The 22738-nt window shown below is 43.9% G+C and overlaps 1 protein-coding gene across 5 annotated transcripts in view; it reads left to right on the top strand.

Annotated features, from left to right (window-relative positions):
• Positions 1-14667: 14667 nt before the first annotated feature.
• CBFB (core-binding factor subunit beta) overlaps positions 14668-22738 on the top strand; it is a 42012-nt gene continuing 33941 nt past the window's right edge. For 4 of the 5 annotated variants that reach the window (XM_070952909.1, XM_070952905.1, XM_070952904.1 and 1 more), the window contains exons 1-2: positions 14668-14953; positions 19566-19652. In XM_070952909.1, the coding sequence (XP_070809010.1) occupies positions 14876-14953; positions 19566-19652 (165 nt within the window). In that variant the 5' untranslated portion in view covers positions 14668-14875. The remainder of the gene's footprint in view (positions 14954-19565; positions 19653-22738) is intronic. The other variant, XM_070952908.1, reaches the window with a different exon arrangement.

The raw sequence follows: 22738 nt of genomic DNA, 5'->3' as shown, positions 1-22738 counted from the left end.
TCCTTATACATTGTTCGTTCATCTTCTTCTTTAACTTCCATTAGGTAATTAATTAATTATTTGTTCGGGTCTGCTCTTTTACCATTTCCTTCTTTTGTTTTACTACAACCTTTCCTTTTTCCCTTCCCTTCTTTCTCCTCCTTTCTTTCTTCTTTCCTCATTCCTCCTCTCCTCTCCTTTCCTACTTCCTTTCCTCTTTCCCCTCTCCTCTCTTCTTCCTCCCCTTCTTACCCTCTCTCCTGCTCTTCTTTCCCCTTCCTTCCTCCTCTCCTTTTCCCATTCTTCTTTTCTCTTCCTCTCACCTCCCAACTGCCTTACTTTCCCCTCTCTACTCCTCCCCTCTTTTCCATTCCTTTGTTGTTTCCTTTTTTAATTCGATCTGAGATGGTATTCGAGCAGACCCGATTTCTATTTACATCCGTCTTCATTTCCAATTTCATTTTTTTTTTACTTTACTAGTATTCCTCTAGTATTCCTGTACGTTTTTTAATCAATCCATGTTATCATCTGGGTATAACATTTGTGCTATCATCTTCAAAGTTTACCATTATTTCTTAATATATATATTTATCTTTCCTTCTTTCATTTAATTTTAATATACTAGTGCTGTCGTGACTTTGAACGGATGCTAATTGCATGGTTGTTGGAAGCGTAGGAGTACCTGCAGAGCAACAATGAATTCATAAGTGACATTCTTCTGCAGGGGACAGATTCTTCTGGAGGACTCTTGAGTCAAGAGCTTGATGACACACAGCATTAATCGAGCAATCTTAGAAATATCGTCTCCGTCACCCTTTTGAGTTTCCCACCCACCCCTAAAACTAGAGCAGAAGTAGGAGGGGGTAGGTGGTTGTTGCAGTCCCTGAATGTTTGCTTCTTGTTTACTTTTTAACTCTTAGCAACAACGAAAGAAAACGGAAACGAGAGGGGAAGTAACAACTTCCTTTCTGCCAGCTACACAAAGGTTTGAGAAATGGCTAGCATATGACGAACCCAGGGATCATGGCTTGTGCGCTGCCAGCATTCAGAGGTGAGCTAAATCAGGGGTCTCCAACCTTGGCAACTTTAAGACTTGTGGACTTCAACTCCCAGAATTCCTCAGTCAGCTTTGCTTTGCTGGCTGAGGAATTCTTGAGAGTTGAAGTCCACAAGTTTTAAAGTTGCCAAGGTTGGAGACCCCTGAACCAGGGGTGAAATGCTTCCGGTTCAGACCAGATCGCCCGATCCGGTAGCGATGGAGGCGGGTGGTTCGGAGAACCGGTAGCAAAAATTTCTGCCGCCCCCCCCCCCCATGTCCAGCTGAGCCACACAATCATCAGAGGCTTTTTTTTTTTTTTACTTTTAAAAGCATTTTTTCTACAACCTCTTCGGCTGAAAAAATGTTTTTAAAAGTAAAAAAAAAAAAAAAAAGCCTCTGATGATCCCAGCTGAGTTGCCTGATGGCAGAGGCTTTTTTTTCTTTTAAATGCCTCTGACGATCAGGCAACTCAGCTGGGATCATCAGAGGCTTTTTTTTTTTTTTTTTTACTTTTAAAAACATTTTTTCAGCCGAAGAGGTTGTAGAAAAAATGCTTTTAAAAGCCTCTGGCGATCCCAGCTGAGTGGCCTGATCGTCAGAGGCATTTAAAAGAAAAAAAAGCCTCTGCCATCAGGCAACTCAGCTGGGATCGTCAGAGGCTTTTCAAAGCATTTATTTTACAACCTCTTCGCCGAAGAGGTTGTAGAAAAAAATGGTTTTAAAAGTAAAAAAAAAAAATTGGCCACGCCCACCCAGTCACATTACCCCACACACACGCACACACCAAGCAACGCCCATGGAAGCGGTAGTAACCAATTTTAGAGTTCACTGCCCTGAACTAAATGGTCAGAAGAGGCAAGTGTTGCAAAGAAGGAATGACCATGTAGGGATTAGGAAAATTCATCACTTTTGATAACAGGTAGTCCTTGATTTAGAACAGTTAATTTAGTGACTGTTCACTAAACAGCACTGAAAAAAGGAGACTGAGTGGCGTAGGAGGCTAATGCCTCCTACTAAGGCAGCATTTAACATCCAGCTGCCTGCAATTACTACGAGTTCAATTCTCACCAGGCTCAAGGTTGACTCAGCCTTCCATCCTTTCTAAGGTAGGTAAATTGAGGACCCAGTTTGTGGGGGCAATAAGCTGACTTTGTAAAAATATACAAAAGTATGAAGGCTATTGCTTAACGCACTGTAAGCCGCCCTGAGTCTCCGGAGAAGGGCGGCATATAAATTAAAAAAAAAAGTGACTTATGGGTTTTTTTTTCAGATTTAAGACCGTTGCAACATCCCCACGGTCCCCATGATCAAAATCCAGACATTTAGCAACTCGTATTTATGACGGCTGAAATGTCCTGGGGTCATGTGACCTCTTTTTGCAAACCTTCCGACAAGCAAAGCCAATGAGGGAAGCGGACTTAACGACGGTGTCCCTACCTTAACAACTGCGGTGATTCACTGAAGAACCCTGGCAAGAAAAGTCATAAAAGGTGGGGGGGAGGGGAGAGAGGGAAACTCACTTAGCAAACATCTCGTTTAGCGACCTCAATTTGGGGCTTAATTGCGGTCGTTAAGTCGAGGACCACCCGTAGTGGCATCAAGACGGCAGACTCGATGGGAGAAACCGTGTTATGTTTAATACATGCTGTAAAGCGGCTGGAAATCACGCAGGCTGATGAAGGATTATTGGCAGTAAAAGAGCTTGGCTCGGTTGCCAGGATGATGGATGACTTGGCAGCTTCTCCGGTAAACGCTCTTCGCAGATCAAAGTTCAACGTGTCTGTATTCGTTGTTTAAAATAACCTAATTGCTCCCACTCAATGGGTGCAAATCTCAACTACGATGGAACTGGAGGTTGCCAAATGCCCTCCGTGGCTCTAAGGCAAGGAGCCTCTGATTGGAGACTCGGGCGTTGCAAAAGTTGATGCCACGTATGCCAGGTAGCAATAGCCATCGCACTTACACTTATATCCTGCTTCACAGTGCTTTCCAGCCCTCTCTAAGAGGTATACAGAGTCAGCCTCTTGCCCCCAACAATCTGGGTCCTCATTTTACCCACCTCGGAAGGATGGAAGGCTGAGGGAGGGAGGGAGGGAGGGACAAAGGAAGGGCAATAGCACTTAAGACTTATATATCACATCACAGTGCTTTACAGTCCTCTCTAAGCAGTTTTACAGAGTCAGCCTCTTGCTCCCAACAATCTGGGTCCTCATTTTACCCACCTCGGAAGGATGGAAGGCTGAGTCAACCTTGAGCCAGTCAGGATCAAACTCCTGGCAGTGGGCAGAGTTAGCCTACAATACTCCATTCTGGCCATTGTTCAGCATGGATGGATGGATGGATGGATGGATGGATGGATGGAAGGAAGGAAGGAAGGGCAATAGCAATAGCATTTAAGACTTATACACCACTTCACAGTGCTTTACATCAGGGGTGGATTCTACTTACTTTTACTACTGGTTTGCAACAGGATCAACATCCAGGGCGGTGGGCGGAGCCTCGTGACAGTTTTGCTACCAGTTCTTGCGAACCGGTCCGAACCAGGGGCAACCCACTACTGCTTTACATCCCTCTCTCAGTGGTTTACAGAGTCAGCCTCTTGCCCCCAACAATCTGGGTCCTCATTTTACCTACCTCGGAAGGATGGAAGGATGAGCCAATCTTGATAATGATGTAAGGATGGTGGAAGGAGATACTCCAACAGGAGGAAGGAAATGCTCATATTTCTCCCACCCAGAGCTTTCCCCCCCTCTCCTGAGTTTCTCCCAGCCAGGAGATGGAGATAGAGATCAATCAATCAATTAATCAGATTCCATTCCCCACCATCCGGTCAGAGCTGTAGAAGCTCCTTGGATGAGAAGGGAAACGTCTTCAAAGAAAAACCAGAAAGTCCAGTGGCCTCTTGAAGAAAAAAAAACCACCTTTGGGACAACCATGACCTGGATGACTGAGAATCCCCAAAGAATAGTCGGAAGGGACCTTGGAGGTCTTCTAGTCCAACCCCCTGCTCGAGCCGAAGACCCTATCCAAGTGGCTGTCCAGTCTCCTTGAAAGCCTCCAGTGATGGAGCACCCACAAAAGCTTCTCCAGGTCCTTCATCACTGGAGCTCTTCAAAGAGAGACTCGACTTGTCTGAAGCGGTATAACCTTCCCAATTAAGATGGAGGAACCTTTTTAGTCAGGTCTACCCCGTATGCCTCTGGCCACAGAAGATGGAAGTTTCTCATTTCAAACCTACCACCTGGTGGCTCGTAGCACGCCAAGCGAGAAGGCCAGATGGGTGAGTCATTGCCAGGCTCTCCTTCTGCCAAATGACCACCAAGATCGCTGGCGAGGAGACTACGGCCAGCAACACCGCCGACCTGGCCTGCTGGGACCTTTTCCTTCCTCCTTTTTCACATTCCACAAAGGTGCCAGGTAGAAACCTCAATGGCTACCGAGATGGAAGTTCCTGCTACACCTGGATGTACTGAGGGAACTCCCTAGGCTTTGTCCCTGTCATGAGTTATAATATAAATAACTGCCCAATTTTGGCAGATTGGGCCAATCCATCCTTTGGAGCTATTTGGAAGTCAACCTACAGTAGTGGTCAAAATTGTGGAAACCTTTTGGGAAAAGTGTCTTTCTGAGGTTTGATGGCTAATAACACCACTTTTTTTTGGGACTTTCTTTTTTTTTTAAAAAAAAAAAAACTTTATTAGATTTAAAAAAAAATTGTATAAAACATTCACAACCTTAAAATGCAATAGTAAGAAATTAAAAGTAATAATTACACACCGTCATTAAGGAAAAAAAGGAAAATAAGTTTTTGTATATATGTGTACTTTTATACATTATATATACTTTGTTTGTTGATACTGTTGATTGTATTTTTTGGAGTTTCAAGATAATCCTATTCCACTGCTGGAATGGCTTGGGAATAGCCCAGACCTTAACAGAGCCTTGGTGACGCAGCAGACTAAAGTGCTGCTAAATAGCACCAGCTGCCTGCAATTACTGCAAGTTCGAATATCACCAGGCTCAAGGTTGACTCAGCCTTCCATCCTTTCGAGGTAGGTAAAATGAAGACCCAGATTGTAGGGGCAATAAGCTGACTTTGTATAAAAAAGAACACCGCTTAGGGGGGGCCGAAAGCCCTACTAAGCAGGTATATACAAAAGTATGAAGGCTATTGCTTAACACATTGTAAGCCGCCCTGAATCTCTGGAGAAGGGCGGCATATAAATTGAACCAATCAATCAATCAATTGAAAATCTATGGAGGTGACTAAAGAAACTTGTTAGTCAGAAGTGACCCAGCAATAAAACCCAGTTAATAGAAGCCATCATTCAATCTTGGTTTCACATTAGAACAGCTGCAGAACTAAAAGGCTTGGTTCACTCCATGGGAGACATTGTAAGGCCGTCATTCATGCTAAAGGTTACCCAACTAAGGATTAACTGACTTGGTGATAATTTTTGTACATCTCGTTTTTTCTACGTGTTTCACTTTTCTTCTTTATACTGTAACTGCTATTCTAATAGCAAATCCTTCATAGAAGTTATTGCATTACATTCTTGATTAAATTATCTTTCCATTGATATATAGTTTTATGGTACTACTTGGGGGGGAAAAAGTGGTGTTATGAGCTAATTTTAGAAGATACACTTTTCCCAAAAGGTTTCCACAATTTTGGCCACTACTGTAACTTATTAGGGTCCTTGGTGCTGTGTGAGCTTGGTTGTTTTCAGGCAAATGTTTCAGTACCAACTATGTAACGTAAGTCAACGTACTGCCAATGTTGCCTAGCTGGGCAATGAAATGCCTGCATGAAAACAACCAAATTCGGAGAATACAAAAGACGTCACAGTTCAACCCTGCGTTACAAATATTCTCTTCCGTGAGGAGACTTTGGTGTTCTCTAAGCTTGGTGGGTTTTGTTGTAGCTCCATTACCTGAGCCTGTGTCATCGGCAGGAGAGGACTCCGAGAGTGAAGGAGAGGAGTTGGCAAGGCCTCCCTCTCCAGGACCCTCCTCTTCGGCAATGCCTTCGGTGTCTGCCGAAGGGCAAGAGATAGCGCCAGGGCCAAGCACGTCCACGCAGCCACAGGTGGACAGTGATGAGGGTAATGAGTCTTGGCTGGATCCACGCCACCGTCGCAGAGATAAGTGTGCGCAACAGAAGAAAAGGTGTGCCCGAGATTAGGCTGAGTCACTGGACCACACCTCACAGTGTATAAAAGGGAGCGTGGTGGCCAGTCAAACCTTGTGACAAACAAAGCTGAAAGCTTCTACGCCATTCTGCATTGCCGGATTTTTGCTATAAGAGTTTGCTGGATTATCTCTGGACTTGATTGTAATTATTAAGCTGTTTCTTTGGATGTATCAGAAGTGGGGAGAAGTTATCTCTCCTCTTCGTAAGTAATAAACTCATGGCATGCAGCCACTAGGTTGTTGCCAAGTTCCATTATCATAAGGAAAAGGATTTTGCCGGCTGGTTTGGTCTTTAACTCTTGAACGTCTGTTGGTGTGTGTGCGTGGGGTTGGGGATAGAACAGTTTTCTTGCAGATGTTTCATTACCCAAATTAACATCATCTGTGCAACAATCCAGCAAAGTGGTACCATTCAACATGTTGGGTTTGATGATATTGCTTAGTTGGGTCATGAAACGTCTACAACAAAACAACCAAGCTCTAGAGAGCGCCAAGGACCCCACAGTCGTCCTCCTCCTCCTCACAAACCCCCCTCCCTTCTAGCACTGATGATGTTACCTAGTTTGGTAAACCACCAAGCTCAGAGAGCACCAAGGACCCTGAGCTACAAATATTTCCCTTTCCCGATTCTCTTCTATTCTTGGGGTTCTTGGAGTTAATTGGATACCTCAGTTTGCATTTTGCCAGGACACAGGTAAATATGTTGGGTGAGAAAACCCAACATGGTCTTTTCCTTGTTTATCTTGGTTTGTTTTCTCTGGAGTTCAACTCAGGTGGTTGTATTTTCTGGCAATATGGAAGCATTTTGGAAGGAGCCTGGTGGTGCAGTGGACTAAACTACTGCTAAAGTAGTATTTAGCTGCCAGCTGCCTGCAATTACTGCAAGTTCAAATCTCACCAGGCTCAAGGTTGACTCAGCCTTCCATCCTTCCGAGGTAGGTAAAATGAGGACTCGGTTTGTGGGGGGCAATAAGCTGACTTTGTATAAAATAGAACACCACTTAGGGGGGCCCAAAAAGCCCTACTAAGCAAGTATATACAAAAGTATGAAGGCTATTGCTTAAAAGCATTGTAAGCTGCCCTGAGTCTCCGGAGAAGGGCGGCATATAAATCAAACCAATAAATAAATTTTACCAGAAAATCAGAGTTAGGGTTAGGGTTAGGTCAGTTTTAAACTTTAAAAACGTTTAAAGTTTAAACTTTTTAAACTTCAATTTAAAACTCTTTCACTTTAAATTAAAAGTTTAAACTTCTTAAACTTTTAAGAATCTTCACGGAAGCCATGTTTGTTTTGCTTAGGAAAGTCTTTTGACTTTTCCCCCCAAATCTGACTCTGAAGCCGCTATTATAAATAGGAGTTCAAAAATTAAAAATAGTACAGAGGCAGAAGGCTTATCGGGCTACGTAGCTGAATTATAAGAATACAGGAAATGGCTGTATTTTAGTCTATTCGTTCAGCTACCAGCGCTGTAGAATAAGACCAAATCCTTCCTGCAAACAACTTTGGCATGTATACTTGTTCAGTGAAAAATGTACATTTTAATTTTAAAAAAAAATGAATTAGCCTTTGGTGGTGACTCTTTGGCAGAAGATCTTTCCCAATTGCTCCTACCGAATCTTTGAACTGGATACGCCGAAGGCTGAGGGATGTGTGAGAATTTTATTCTTCGTTTTTTTCTACGAGGAAGTGCTGCCTGTCACCTTACATAAAAGGGAGAGAGAGGCCGAGATGCAGGAGGAAGGAGAAAGCAGGATCAATTTTATCTCTCCAGACAGAAGGGTTCATAAAACGTTCCTTTCAAAGTGATGTTGCCGGTTTCTTCCTTTTGACAAAATCTGGTTGTGTTTAGTATAGAATAACCTCCGCTCAAACACATTCAGGAACATTCACAATCGGAGCAGACAGTTAAAAAGAGATGAATCAGAAAGCAGTGAGATGTTAGCATTCTGAAAGTCAAAATGCATTAGATCTCCGTTTCAAATTTAATTGTAAAATACAGGACTGACTTGCCATGACAGAGAGGATAGAAATATATATTCCCCCCACCCCACCCCCAAGGAAAGAGCTAAAAATACAGGATTTGTCCATAGCAAGGATGATTGGGGTTCACCCTCTCCTTTTGCACTCAAGTTGGTGGAAGTTGCCTTTTCTTCTTCTTCTTCTTCTTCTTCTTCTTCTTCTTCTTCTTCTTCTTCTTCTTCTTCTTCTTCTTCTTTCTTCTTCTTCTTCTTCTTCTTCTTCTTCTTCTTCTTCTTCTTCTTCTTCTTCTTCTTCTCCTTCTCCTTCTCCTTCTCCTTCTTCTCTTCTTTCTTCTTCTTCTTCTACAGAAAATTAAAAAACCACTTTTGACTAAAACTGTGACCTGGATGACTTGAGAATCTTCATAGATACTAAAACGGCAATCTTCAAATGTGTATCCATCTCTCTAGGCAACGGTTACAACTCTTTTCAGATTCATCTTTAGCATACTTAATTATTCTAATTAGATTGTCTATTATATTTTCAATTTTTCTTCTGGGGCCGGTGAAATCGCCTTAAGTCAACTCAGCGAATGAGTTTGATCACTGATGGTTGAGATTTTGTGAGGCTGCAATTTTAACCTTTTCTCACTTCCTGCCAAGTCTTCAGAACTTCTTCTGAAAATGAAGAGTAAATGCCAATAATATTCTCCTAATTATCCATCCTTCTCAATTAAAACAAGCAGATGCTTGCCTACGAAATCTCATGCCAGAATACATTGTTTTTCTGGATGTGATTTCCTTACATAAGAGCAATTAAGTTGTGTCAGGATATGACATTCATGTTCAGGATAGCCAGGCCGAAGCTAGGAAAAAGTGGAGCTTCTTTGTTTAGAAGCAGTCTATCCAGGGGTGGACTTCAAAAATTTAGCAAGGGGTTCTCTGCCCGGTTGCTGGGTGGGCGTGGCCATTGTGGGTGTGGCCTAGTCAGCCTCCTGCACCAGGGCGGGGGGGCGTTTTTGCCCTCCCCGGGCTCCGGAGGCTTTTCTCGAGCCTTCGGGAGGACGAAAACGGCCTCCCCAGGCTCCAGAGTCCCTCTGGACTTCCAGTAGTTCCCGAACTTCCAGTAGGCCCATTTTTCACCCTCCCCGAGCTTCTGTGCGCGCTCTGCACTTACCCGCATCCAAAACAGTGTGTGTGGGGACTCCTAGGAGGGGCGGGGTGGGATGGGCAAGGCCAGCCAGGAGTGGGATTTGGGGGTTCTCCGAACTGCACAGAATCTTAGCGAGAGTTTCTTCCGTACCCCTGCGAACCCCCAGCAGCCCATCTCTGAGTCTATCCTTCGTCCATTCTTGAGAACCAAGAAGTTTTAAGTTTTATTTACATACAATTTAGCACTTTGTCACTTCCCGTAGAGCCTTCAGAACTTCTAAAAATGATGGGTTAAATGCCCATATTCTCTGGGTAGGTAAAGAGTAAAATAAAAAACTGGACTCTCTTTTATCTGTAGAATTTACCTCGAAGGGGTAAGCCAGGTCTCTTTAAAAACCCAGCAGCCTCTGCATATTTAACCTGAGTTGGTTTAACCAGTGAACTCCAGGCATTTAGCTGGCTTAGGGTTCGGTGGCTCGTACGTACCCAGACAATGGGCTAATTCAGCAATCACAGCCATGTTTGCCAATTTCCAGAGGGATAACTGTGGTCTGTTGAGGCAAACACAATAGACAGTGGAGGCTTTGTTCACACAAGATAATTATTGGGAGAGAGTTCGAACTGCGGTTTGATCAAATCGGCCAATTTGAGGGGGGGTGGATTGAATGACACTCAAGTAAAAAGTTCAGAGGCTGAATTCGCACAACTCACAAAGCTGCAATGCAGGGGTGAAATGCTCCCAGTTTGGACCAGTTCACCCGATCCGGTAGTGATGATGGCAGGTGGTTCAAAGAACCGGTAGCAAAAATCCCTGCCCCCACCCCCGCCCACCTGAGCCACACGATCATCAGAGGCTTTTTTTTTTTTAACTTTTAAAAGCATTCTTTCCAAAACCTCTTCTGTCGAAGAGGTTGCAGAAAAAATGCTTTTAAAAGTTAAAAAGTTGGCCACGCCCACCCAGTCACATTACCCCCCACCACCACCAAGCTACGCCCACAAAACCGGTAGTAACAAATTTTACATTTCACCACTGCTGCAATGTGATCGGTTGTGTTAAGACCCCCACTTGCAAAATCTGACAAAACTGGTTTTCTGCAAATACGGCTCCTTTGCGACTTACAGCCGTTGGTTTGCTTAGCGACCAAAGTTACAACAGCACTAAAGGGGGGAGAGTTATAGCAGGACTCCTCACAGTTACAAAACCCCGAAATATCCCCAGTGATGTGATCAAAATTTGGGCACTTGGCAACCAGCGTGTATTCATGCAAAGTCAATGGAAGAAGTTGGATCGTCTTAACGACCAGGTGATTCGCTTAACAACTGAGGACCCAGTTTGTGGGGGCAATAAACTGACTTTGTATAAATATACAAAAGTATGAAGGCTTAACGCATTGTAAGCCGCCCTGAGTCTCTGGAGAAGGGCGGCATATAAATTAAAGCAAAAAAAAAAAACTGGCAAAAAAAAAAATCAGGTTCCAACTCACTGAGCAGCTGCCTGGCTTAGCAATAGAAATTCTGATCCTGTTGTGGCCACAAGTCGAGGACTACTATAGACTCTGCATTCATCGATAATCCCCAAATCTTGTGGCTTAAGCAACGACCAGGAGATTCATTTAACAACTGTGGGGGAAAAAAAAAGGTTCTAAAATCAGGTGCAACTCATTTAACAACTGCTTTGCTTAGCAACAGATATTCTGATCCTGTTGTGGCCATAAGTCGAGGCCTCCCTGAACCCTCTGCATACAACGATACCCCCAAATCTTGTGGTTTAAGCCACAGGCCACGCTGAACGCTGCCCTAAAAGCCCCTTCGGCCTGATCCGGCATAGCATTTCCACCCCAGAGAATCCTAGGTGAGAATCCCAGGTGCCTGCCTCTTTGCCCCTGCTCTCACGCCCGGCTTTTTGCACGCTGCCGTTTTCCCACGACCAAAGAAGGGGCACACGAGACAACCCCACCAAAGCCCAGCCCAGCCCTCCTGAGCAACCTAGCAAAAGCAGGACGTGAGTTGCTGCCCACTTGCGAAGCAGGAAACAGGAAATCCAGCAGACGAGGGGAGTGTGTGCACGCGTGTAAGAGGCAGAAAGGGCGCCAGGCAGCGCATGCAAGCGGGGTGTGCAGGATAGGACGCAAGAACGGGGAGGAAGGGGCTACGAAGACCCCGCTTTTCACTTTTGCCTTGCTTTTCCCGGTTTTGCAACGGGGACCCCCGACCTATTCTCCGCGCCCTCTGCAAAGACACAATTGTTCCCCCCTCTCCCTGTGGAGTTAAGCCTGCTGCTCCCTCCCCAGCGTGGGTTTTCCCCCCACCCCCAGAATCAAGCCTTAGTAGCACAGTGGACTAAAGCACTGTTATCAACATTCAGCTGTCTGCAATTATTGCATGTTCGAATCTTACCAGGCTCAAGGTTGACTCAGCCTTCCATCCTTTCAAAGGTAGGTGAAATGAGGACCCAGTCCTCATATAAATCGAACTAATAAATAAATAAATAAATAAATAAATAAATAAATAAATAAATAAATAAATATCCTAAATTTAAGATGCTCCTCCTATCAAACAGGAGAACACACCTCTAGAAAGTGTGCAGAGAAAAGCAACGAAGATGATAAAGGGCCTGTAGTACAGTGGACTAAAGCACTGTTATTAACATCCAGCTGCTTGCAATTACTGCAGGTTGGAATCTCACCAGGCTCAAGGTTGACTCAGCCTTCCATCCTTTCTAAGGTAGGTAAAATGAGGACCCGGATTGTGGGGGCAATAAGCTGACTTTGTATAAATATACAAAAGGATGAAGGCTATTGCTTAACGCATTGTAAGCTGCCCTGAGTCTCCGGAGAAGGGCGGCATATAAATTAAAGCAAAAAAATAATAATAATAATGCAAGGGGCAACGCCGAACAGCCCCGATCCTACGCGCCACGCAGTAAAGAGAATGAATTCCCCGGGTGCAGTGTTAGCTTTGGGGGATCCGTGCTCCCCTCATGTGCGAGTCTTGTAAAAGGGGCTCCTTCCCCACGCGAGAAAAGTCCAGATCGGGCTCCGCCGGTAGTAGATTTCCTCCTCATCCCGGATTTACGGCGGCTGTCTCGCTTTTTGACGGCGAGGAAAAGAAAGAGAAGGGTCCGGTCGCAACCGCGGGGACACGCTCGGTTTACCCGCGAGGAAAAGGGCCCGATCCAGGTGGAGGTTTTGGAGATGGTGCCTCCTCGGGAGTAAGGAGCCCCCCAACAGGACTTGGGACGCGCAAAAGCAACAGTCCACCTGCCTCAGGCCACCACCACCCCGTGACCAGCAAGTACAATCAGTCCTCGACTTACAGCAATTCGCTTAGTGACCGTTCAAAGTTACAATGGGATCGGAAAAACAGGGACTTCACCCTTTTTCCCATTTATGAAGGTGGCAGCATTCCCCGTGGTCATGCGATCAAAAGTCAGACTGACTCATATTTACGACGCTTGCAAGTGTCCCCGCGCGATCCCCTCTTTGTGACCGTCAGACAAAGTCAATGGGGGGAGCCGGATTCACTTTTTTTTTTTTTAATTTGATTTATATGCCGCCCTTCTCCGGAGACTCAGGGCAGCTTACAGTGCGTTAAGCAATAGCCTTCATACTTTTGTATATTTTATACAAAGTCAGCTTATTGCCCCCACAATCTGGGTCCTCATTTTACCAACCTTAGAAAGGATGGAAGGCTGAGTCAACCTTGAGCCTGGTGAGATTCGAATTTACAGTAATTGCAGACAGCTGGTGTTAATCACAATGCTATCAGTCTGCTGAGCTATCCAGGCCCTTAACAACAGCCGTCTTACTAACTTAACCATCGGAGTGGCAATTTGCTTAACAAATGCTGGGCCCGAAAAGTCGTAAAACGGGGCAAAACTCACTTGTAACAGATGCCTCACTTTTAACAACAGAAATGTTAGAGTTCAACCGTGGTCGTAAATCGAGGACAGGTTGTAAAAATAAAATAAAAATAAAACTACCCAGTGCATGAGTTGTGCAGTGGCCAGAAAAGGGGAGAAGTAAAGAGGTACCCCCATCCCCATAGTGCAATGCTGGTGCTGAGCTGCGGCCGATGGGAATTGGAGTCCAAAACTCCGGAAGGGTTTTGAGCTGAAGCTCAAATATGGGAATAATCGTCCAGTTTTGCACCGAGAAGGAAGTTTAAAGTTGAACGAGTCGGGGGTCTGTGCCAAGCACGGGCGCAACACGTGTTTGCAAAGAAGCGACCCCTTTTCTCCCACGGCCCCATCCTCCCCAGCCGGACCGGTTTTTTTTTTCCCCAGACCAATGCAATTACAGCTGCCCTCGAAAAAGCGAGGTGAACGCGAGTCACGCCCAACACGTGTGAATCCCAAAGCGCTTTCCGCCCCCCCCACCCCGGAGGCAACTGGACTTTCTGGATTTTCTTTGAAGACGTTTCGCTTCTCCTCCAAGGAGCTTCTTCAACTCCGGAGTTGAAAGTCCAGTTGCCTCTTGAAAAAGCGCCTTTGGGACCACCGCGTGACCTGGATGGCTGAGAATCTCCATGAACACGTGTGAATGCAATCCCATCCTCCAGCCAGCTTTCGCTGACCCGCTTTAAAGCACGTGTGTAAGCTCTTCGGAAGAGCTGGGTGATGTTACGTTTACCCAGCAACACGCTTTTAAGTTCGATTTGTCTCCATTCCCACAACGCCCCCTCCTCCTCCTCCTCCTCCTCCCTCGAACGAACGAACCCCAAACTCAGCCAAAACTTTTTAAAGTTTTTAGCACACGTTGCGCAACCTTTTGCAACGAGGCCACCTCTCCTCCGATCCTGGTTGAGTCGGGTCGGTTACGAACACGGGACAGCCAGGTCTGTGGGAACTCAAAAAAAAAAAAAAAAGGAAAAAAAAAGGGGGGGGAAAGTGGCCTTCCCATTCCCTTCCCCACCACACCTCCCACTCTCCCAAACCCACGGGAAGGGGGGGGGGGAAAGAAGAAGAAGAAAAAAAAAAAAACCAGGTTTGAGAAAAGGAGACCACGCCGAGATGCATCCCTCTCTCTCTCTCTCTCTCCTAACTCTCCTCCACCGCCGCGCATGCGCAGCTCCCCGCTTCCCCTACCCCTCCCCGTGAGCGAAAAAAAAAAACCCTTCGGCGCGGCTCTCCCTGTCCTGTACCTTTTTTTTTTTTTTCCTTCCCCTTCCTTTTAATGGGCGGGCGGGGGAGGGAGAAAGAGAGGAGAGTGGGCGGGGCCCGCGCACGCGCAGCGGGGAGCGCTCGCGGGTTTTCTCGCTCCTCTGGCGCGCGGCGCCTCCGCCCCCCTCGAATTCTCCTCAGAGGCTCCGAGACGCCTCAGCGGCGGCGGCGTCAACCGTTGGCCGGGCAGGCAAGCCGAGGTGGGGGGGGGGGGATTTGTCCTCCTTTCTCCCGCGCTTTTCCGGCTCCTCGTCTCGCCGCCAGCCGGCTTTTTTTCCCGGGCGTTGAGGGAGGAGGAAGAAGAGGAGGACGAGGGAGGCGGCGGGACGTCTTTGCTAGTCCGCCCGCCCGCCCGCCGGCCGGCCGGCTGGCCGCGGCGCCTCCCGCGCACCATGCCGCGCGTCGTCCCGGACCAGCGGAGCAAGTTCGAGAACGAGGAGTTCTTCAGGAAGCTCAGCCGGGAGTGCGAGGTGAGGCGGCGGGGCGGAAGTCGAGGCGGCGGCGGCGGCTCTGGCTTTGCCCGCTCCCATCATCCCCAGCCGTGACCCCGCTCGCTTGGTGGGTTCCGGAGTCCCATCATCCCCAGCCAACTTCCAGTTTCTGGGTTTGGGAGTCCCATCATCCCCAGCCGGGTCTGCGGGATCCCCGCTCGGTTGGTGGGTTTCGTGATTCCCATCATCCCCAGCCAGACTTCCCTCCAGTTTCTTGGTTTAGGAGTCCCATCATCCGCAGCCGGGTCCGCAGGATCCACGCTCGGTTGGTGGGTTCGGGATTCCCATAATCCCCAGCCAGACTTCCAGCCAGTTTCTGGGTTTTGGAGTCCCATCATCCCCAGCCGGGTCCCCGTTCGCTTGGTGGGTTCCGGATTCTCATCATCCCCAGCCAACTTCCAGTTTCTGGGTTTGGGAGTCCCATCATCCCCAGCCAGACGTCCCGCCAGTTTCTGGTTTTGGGAGTCCGATCATCCCCAGCCGGGTCCGCAGGATCCCCGCTCGGTTGGTAGGTTTGGGATTCCCATCATCCCCAGCCAGACTTCCTGCCAGTTTCTTGGTTTGGGATTCCCATCATCCCCAGCTGGGTCCATGCTCGGGATTCCCATAATCCCCAGCCAGCTTTCTTTCTGTGGTCCTTGTTTCTAGCTCTGTCCCTGGAATTGCCCTCATCCCCAGGGTGCCGGATCCCACTTCCCTCCAGTTTCTGGGTTTCCCATCACACCCAGCCAGCCTCTGGTGGTCCTTCGTTCCGTCTCTCCCCTAGTTGTTGGGTTTCTGTTCCCATCATGCCCAGACAGGTTTCTCTCTCTAGCCCCTCTTCCCCAAGTTCCTGGGTTTGGAATCCCATCATCCCCAGCTAACCTTCCCTCTGTGGCCATTCATTCCATCTATCTCCACTTCAGTTGAATCCCATCATCCCCAGCCAGCCTTCCTTCTTTGCCCCTGGATCCCTGGTTGGGTTTTGACTTCTCTCTTTCGCCAGTTTTTCTTTTTCCGTTTTTCAGCAACTACAAGTAGTCCTCGATTTACCACTACAATTGAGACCAAACTTTCTGTTGTTGAGTGAGTTCCACGCCCTTTTACGACTCTCCTTGCCATGGTTGAGAAGTGAATCGCTGCAGTTGATAAGTTAGTAACCCAGTTGTTAAGTGAATCTGACTTGTCAAAAGGACGCAAAAGGGGATCATGTGACTTAGGACACAGCAACGGTCATAAATATGAACCGGCTGCCAAGCATCCGAATTTTGATCTGGTGACCAAGGGGATGCTGCAGGGCTTGTAAATGTGAAAAATGGTCTTAAAGTCACTTTTTTTGTAACTTTGAACGGTCACTAAATGAACTGTTGTAAGTTGAGGACTGCCTGTGCCTCCTTTTCTCCCCCCCCCCTTCCAGGTTTTTGGTGTTGTCATGCTCTCATGTCCAGCCAGATTTCCGGTGCTGCTCCTGGCCGCCAGCTTCTCCTTTCCCTCCTCAAACTGGTGTTCTCTAAGACTTCCATTATCTTCAGCCGGTTATCTTTTTGCAGCCACCTCACCTTCCCCCACTTGATGATTTGCAAACAAATGGGCTGTTGATCCCCATCATCCCCAGCCAGTCTTCCTCTTGTCTTCTTCCTCCTCCACATACATTGGGCTTCTGCCTCCCATCATTCCCAGCCCATCTTCCACTTTGCGATCCGAACGCCAGCCCTCCTCCCATCCTCCCCTTTCATCCCAAACCAGCTTAGCCCTGTAACCCAGCCAGCCTCAAGCGGTTGGGCTTTGGGGTTGAATTCCCATCATCCACAGCCGCCAACAAGCTCTGCTCCTGGACACCTGCCTTGCCTTAGCCTTTCCCTAAACTGACGCCTTTCCGATTGGCAGAGCTACAGTGAGCCATGTGCGGAGAATGGCAGAGGGAATGTCATGCCTTTGGAGGCACCCCCATCTGACTACATCAGTTCCAGGGACTGGAAAGCCCCCTCTCTTCCCCCAAGCCTTGCTTTGGAAATCGGCTCTCCCTCCCCAGGCAGGCAGCTGTCCAACTGAAGTTGTGTTCTCGTCTGCAGTGTAAAGAAGGAACTGAGCGTCAGACCCCATCCTGCCATGGTCATCAGTTTAGACATCCTTGTGGATTGCAGTTCCACTCCGTCAGATAATAAAGCGGTTGGTCTGTGAAGTGCAGAAGCATGCTTTTTCTGTTGCTGGGAAAGAGCTAATAATGGCTACCCTGCTGGAAATGGAACTAAGGAAAGGAAGCATTTGGTCTTCCTTTGCATTTTTGCTGGATTAAAAACTGTGTTGCAGGTATCTTACCTAGCTTGAATTTTTCTTATAAAAAGTGTTTTTATCTTACTTTTCTTCAGTTGAGAAAGCTTTGGGTGCTTTTGAATGAACAGGTTGCCATCCTGTATCTGTGCAGGAAGGAAGCCCCATCATCTCTCAGAAGTTACAGCCTGTCTCACTCATTTGTACTCCAGGGAATTGATGCCCTCCAGATGTGTACTGCTCCAATTCCCATCATCCTCAATCGGTCTAGCCAATCCTGTGGAGCCTGCTGATGATGGTATTTGGTGCCCTACGGAAGGTTCTGAAGTTGGGGAAGGTTTAAATTATAAACTGAAATAAAACCCATCATGGATAAGATTTCAGCCCCATTTCCAAGTATTTTTACTTGGAAGTAACCCCACTCTGCTCCCTGCCCCCATGCAGGAGAATTCTTAAAGTTACAGTTACATGATAGCATGAGCCTCAAGGGCGAAAAAATTAAAGGGGATCCTTACTGAATTTAGGGATGTGAAGCTTCTTCCTGTTTCTGTTTTGTACACACAACTGGTCTGCAGGGCTCTTTTCAGAAAGAAAAAATTGCTTCTCCCCCTTCCCCATTCCATTAAAAAAATTTTGCATTGCTGTTGATTAGTTGGAAAGTTGAAGAATAGCTACCTTCGTCTTCTGTACTGATTACTTTTCATGGATAATGATGTTGAAAAAAAGATCTGCTTTACAATCAGTTTAGTTATGACTCAGTATAATTGATGAGATTATTTTATAAGATGGTAATAGTACACTTCTACAAATGTTAATTTGAAAGCAAGCTCTGCTGTTTTCATTGAGTTTTATTCTATACTAAATGGGTTTACAATTGTAATTTAAATGAATATGATTGTAACAATGCACAATGGAAGAGTGGTGTAAAATCCACTTTAATTGTCTTGATATTATATGTATTAGAGCGATAGTTGAATACAAGGATTAAGAGTTAAGTAATGTTTTTATTGCATTTCTGGTATTAGCACAGCAAATTATGCTTTTGCCATCCTTTTGTATCATTCAAGGGTGTTTATTGATACTAAGTAAGACAAAACACTCACTGTAGTGTTGGTATATTTGCTGTCTGTATATGGTCCAGACAACTAATATTTATCCCAGATTAAACTCAGTTGAAGATGATCCTATATATAATTGGGGTAATCAGCACTAGTAAGCACCACATATTCCAGAAATTTTTATTCCTATACCTTTAATATGCAGATTGACAGTAAAAAATATCAAATGCTGAAGTTGTCAAATTTAAATTAACTAGAATTAGTAAAAACTCACTTTCTAGCACAAGAGAGCTGGATGCTATTTTAACTTTTATAGCAACAAAAATTATAGTGGGAACTTTCCTACAATATTTCTTAAAGTGTCATGTTGTGAATATGCCCCAACTTCCTTATGGACACATTTTTCTCTAATATATTCCTTATTTTATACACCCATGCAGCTCCTGTTTCTCTTTTTTCATTTTCTATTCTTAGCATCCCACTGATCTCTGGCATTTATTGCCTCACATCCTACCAACACCATTAAAACAGAAGTTCAGTTTCCTTTATGCTCTTCGTTTCTGTTACTGGAGATGGGCCTTCTCACTTTCTTCCTTGCTGTTCCCCAGTTGAAAGGGAGACACATGGAATATTCCCTCGGCCTTAGACACCACATGCAGTTCAAGTCACCTATTATTGCAATATAACCTTTATGTGGATGTGCATTTGCACTAATCTTAAATATATAAAATATGAAATCAGTAATTTATCATCTGTTAGGTTACTGCAAAGGATATTTATTTTAATAGACCGATTAACTGAAAAAAAGTTTAGTATATCTCTTCATATTCTGCTGTCAGTTATGTTTATGCCTTATGATCTTCCTACGAAGATGGCTGGAATTTTGTTTTTTATGGCCATAATCCCATCCTCTGAAAAATTCTGTAACTTTAGAAGGGCAGGCCTCTTTTCATGTATTTCTTTGCTTCTTAGGCAACCATGTTCTATTTTCTTTCTCCCGACTCCAATAATTTTTCTTTGCCCCTTATAGTTTGCTGCAGCACCTGGATACAAAAGTGGTAAAGTAAAAATTGGGAATTCTATTAAAAAAAAATGTGTTAATTTAAAGTTGGGGACGGGTAGTGGCATTCTGTAACGATACTTCAGAGTATTGTCCTTGCTTGGCTTCCACAAAAGTAATATTCACATTCTAACCATCATCTCTGCAGACTTGCCCTTATCTCTTTGTTGGTACTGTAAAACAGGCATGATTCAATTTTTGATTTAGCTCCTGCTCTTTGCAGATTAAATATACTGGCTTCAGGGATAGACCACATGAAGAAAGACAGGCCAGGTTTCAGAATGCATGCCGGGATGGACGATCTGAGATAGTAAGTTTGTGCATTTATATTTTTCTTTAAGGTACTTGTGTCTTCAATTTCAACTGATTGGTGACTCAGGACAAACTGCATGATTTTTAGGAATCTAGCCCATTTCCTATGCTAGTTCTGAGCTGTTAGCATTGTTCTTTCTCGCTCCCTGTACCTTTCCCTATCTGCTTGCTGCACAATGTGTGGGGATTAAGATACAGATTAGATAATTAAATCTTATTTGAAATAATATAGAATGTGAACTAATTAAATCCAAATTTATAATTTAAAACACATCCTATATAGTACCAAGTTAATGTTACCTCTTCTCAGAGTTTTTTGTAACAGTTGTTACATATAAAAGTTAGAAAAATATCCTTCAATTTGCCTTCCAATTCACATAAACCAAAAAAAAAAAAATTAGGATTGCCAACATGATCGCCAACGTCCGATGACAGATATGGCACAAGAAGAAAAAGAAGGGGAAAAAAATAGCCATTTGCATTTTTTTTCTTCTGTGTCATTCATTTATTTAAGCAAGGCATGATGTTACTGTTTATCTGTTTACTCATACTTTAATGGCCTAACTCTAGGCATTTGAGGTGGTTTAGAAAAGCATGTGCTTAATTGGCACTTTTTAACAGTTAAATCTCTGTCTAGGTTCAATTACAATAGAGTAAAAATTGTAGAAGAAATCTAAACTAAATAAAAGTTCATATGCTATCAAAAACACTGATAACTTTCTAGGAGGAAAAACCCTCATCAATAACTATTGCTAGGCAGGAAGGACTGAAAAGGGGCTTTCAGAGAGATAAATTCAAACTGTAATCTATCTTTATTTACACTAACAAAATATGTAGCTAAATGTGGGTGAAGTGCTACCATAGCTTCTGTACCTAGTTATTTTTGATATTAAGGATTTTTTTTAGCTTAGAACACTTCTAAGAGCTTGGTTACAGGAAAGATTTGTCAAGGCTAAGGACTATTGGATGCTAAAAAGTACATTATTCAGCCATGTAATTAGACATAATGTTGATTGTTTGAAAGGACTGCATGGAATTCATGGCTTGATTTTAGTTTCTGCTTCGTAATTGTGATCTATTATATAGTAACATGATGTATAATATTTAGTTATATGGATTTTTTGTATCCATTGTGATCTTCAGGTGTACTTTTAAAACAGCAAAGAGGATAATCGTATATTTTATGTTGAAGGCTGACATAGATACTTGTAAGTGAATATACCCTATGGAAGCTTTTATCTTTCACAAGAGTCATAATTAAACTAACTTTTGCTGAATTGTTATTCAGTAAGTAGCATGGGACTTGTTCGTTTAACAATATTTTTCCCATTAAAGATTGGCCTCTTGATAAGGTCTGTCTTATATAGCAATAAGGTTACCTTCTACAGATCATGGATTTACATGCTCTGTACAGTAATATTTGTCCTGAATGAATTAGTTGCATGCGGTCTACACTTTATTTATTATAATAAAGCATGCCATATTATGACAGAGCCTAAAGTTTATACACTAAATTCTCACTATTATCAAGATCCGAACTTAAAGAAGAGCTGTATGGTTTTTTTAATTAACTCATCCTGTTTCAGCAGAACCTGACAAACTGTAGTTAATCTAATTGTAGTTTAGATTTTGAATATAGATAGAAACTACTACTATTAATACAGCATGTTAAGAGTTGGCCCAAAGTGCATAGATTTCTCATTTGGATCCATACTTTCCTTTAGTTTCCTTTAATTTTATGCTAGAGTAAAAAATAGTCCAATTCTATCAGAATAAAATGTGTTTAATTGCACACATTGTATCATATCAAGTATCTAAGAAGACAGTCCATTCTCAAGAAAGTTTTATGGTACACTGTTTGAATTCTTTTAATTGAACGGACTTTGAATGCAAGTCATTTTTCTAACCTTATTAGCACAAAAAAGACAAGTTCCCAACAATTACTTTATTATGTCTGTTACTAATAGAAAGGACTGATTTGTTCCTGTGTAAATGCTATCTTTCCCACCAGTCACACTCTCGAATTTTAAGCCTCTTAAAGTTGTTACAGAGTTCTAAAACAACAACTGTTTCGATAAAATAATCTGGAAGAATGCCATCTGGCTCAATGGTTGCTGAATATTTTAATTTATTTTATGGACAAATTTCAAGACTGTATGTGGTTACTTATATTTATTTAGCAGCTCATTCATGTGTTTTTAATGCAAAATTGGTAATAAAGATAGGTTGTTTACTGTAAACCTTGTGTCTAAAAAATTAACAACGAATCCTCTGACAACCTTTGTAAGTTGCAAGAAAGTAACATTTTAGTCTCACTTCGCAACTGTATTGCAGACAAATTTGAATGTATTATTTCTGAGGCATTATTTCACTCGTTCCATTCCTCCATTTTTGACAGAGATCATAAGGAGATTCATCTTTATTCCACATGTCTTACAAATGTAGTCTTCTGAACACAGTGGGATTCGCTAATCTGTATTTTGATTCTGTCACTATGCACCTATAACAAAAAGATGTGGCATAAAGTCAGCCCTAAGTAGGAAATTCCAGTTCCAAGGAGAAAAAAGAGAATTTCCCATTTCAGGCTTTATCAGCCTAAACCATGAGGCTTGTACTACCTGTGACCCTTTTTCTTCTCATCCTCTCTATGATATTAATACCTAAAGAACCCCTTAAGGAAGTATTGAATCTCAAGGGAGGCTACTGATTTGTTGTCTTATTTCTTGGAATCATATTGATTTAAGATAGATACACAATCACCTGACTTCGCTGTTAGAAATATTCTGGTAAATGGTTTGCTCCCTTACAAAGTCTGTTTTATTCTCAAATTGATTCCTAAAGCACCATTATATGCATTTTGAGACTGTGTTTGCTTGTTTTCCTTTGGCATATAGTTTGCTTTGATCCTGGCTTTCAGTTTTTTAAGAAATACATAGAGCTGTACTTACATACATATATACAAATTCTTGACTTCAATAGAAAGGGGTTAATTAATATTTCTGGCAGCATATTTGTAACTAATGTTTTAATGAAAATGTTACTTTCAATATCTGCATCCATTTTCCTTCCTGCTGTTGGAGTTCC

The sequence above is a fragment of the Pituophis catenifer genome, unplaced genomic scaffold (genome assembly GCF_029215685.1).
Source record: "Pituophis catenifer annectens isolate HBS135680 unplaced genomic scaffold, rPitCat1.0.hap2 SCAF_13, whole genome shotgun sequence".
NCBI lineage: Eukaryota > Metazoa > Chordata > Lepidosauria > Squamata > Colubridae > Pituophis > Pituophis catenifer.
This window is presented reverse-complemented; position numbering and strand designations above follow the sequence as displayed.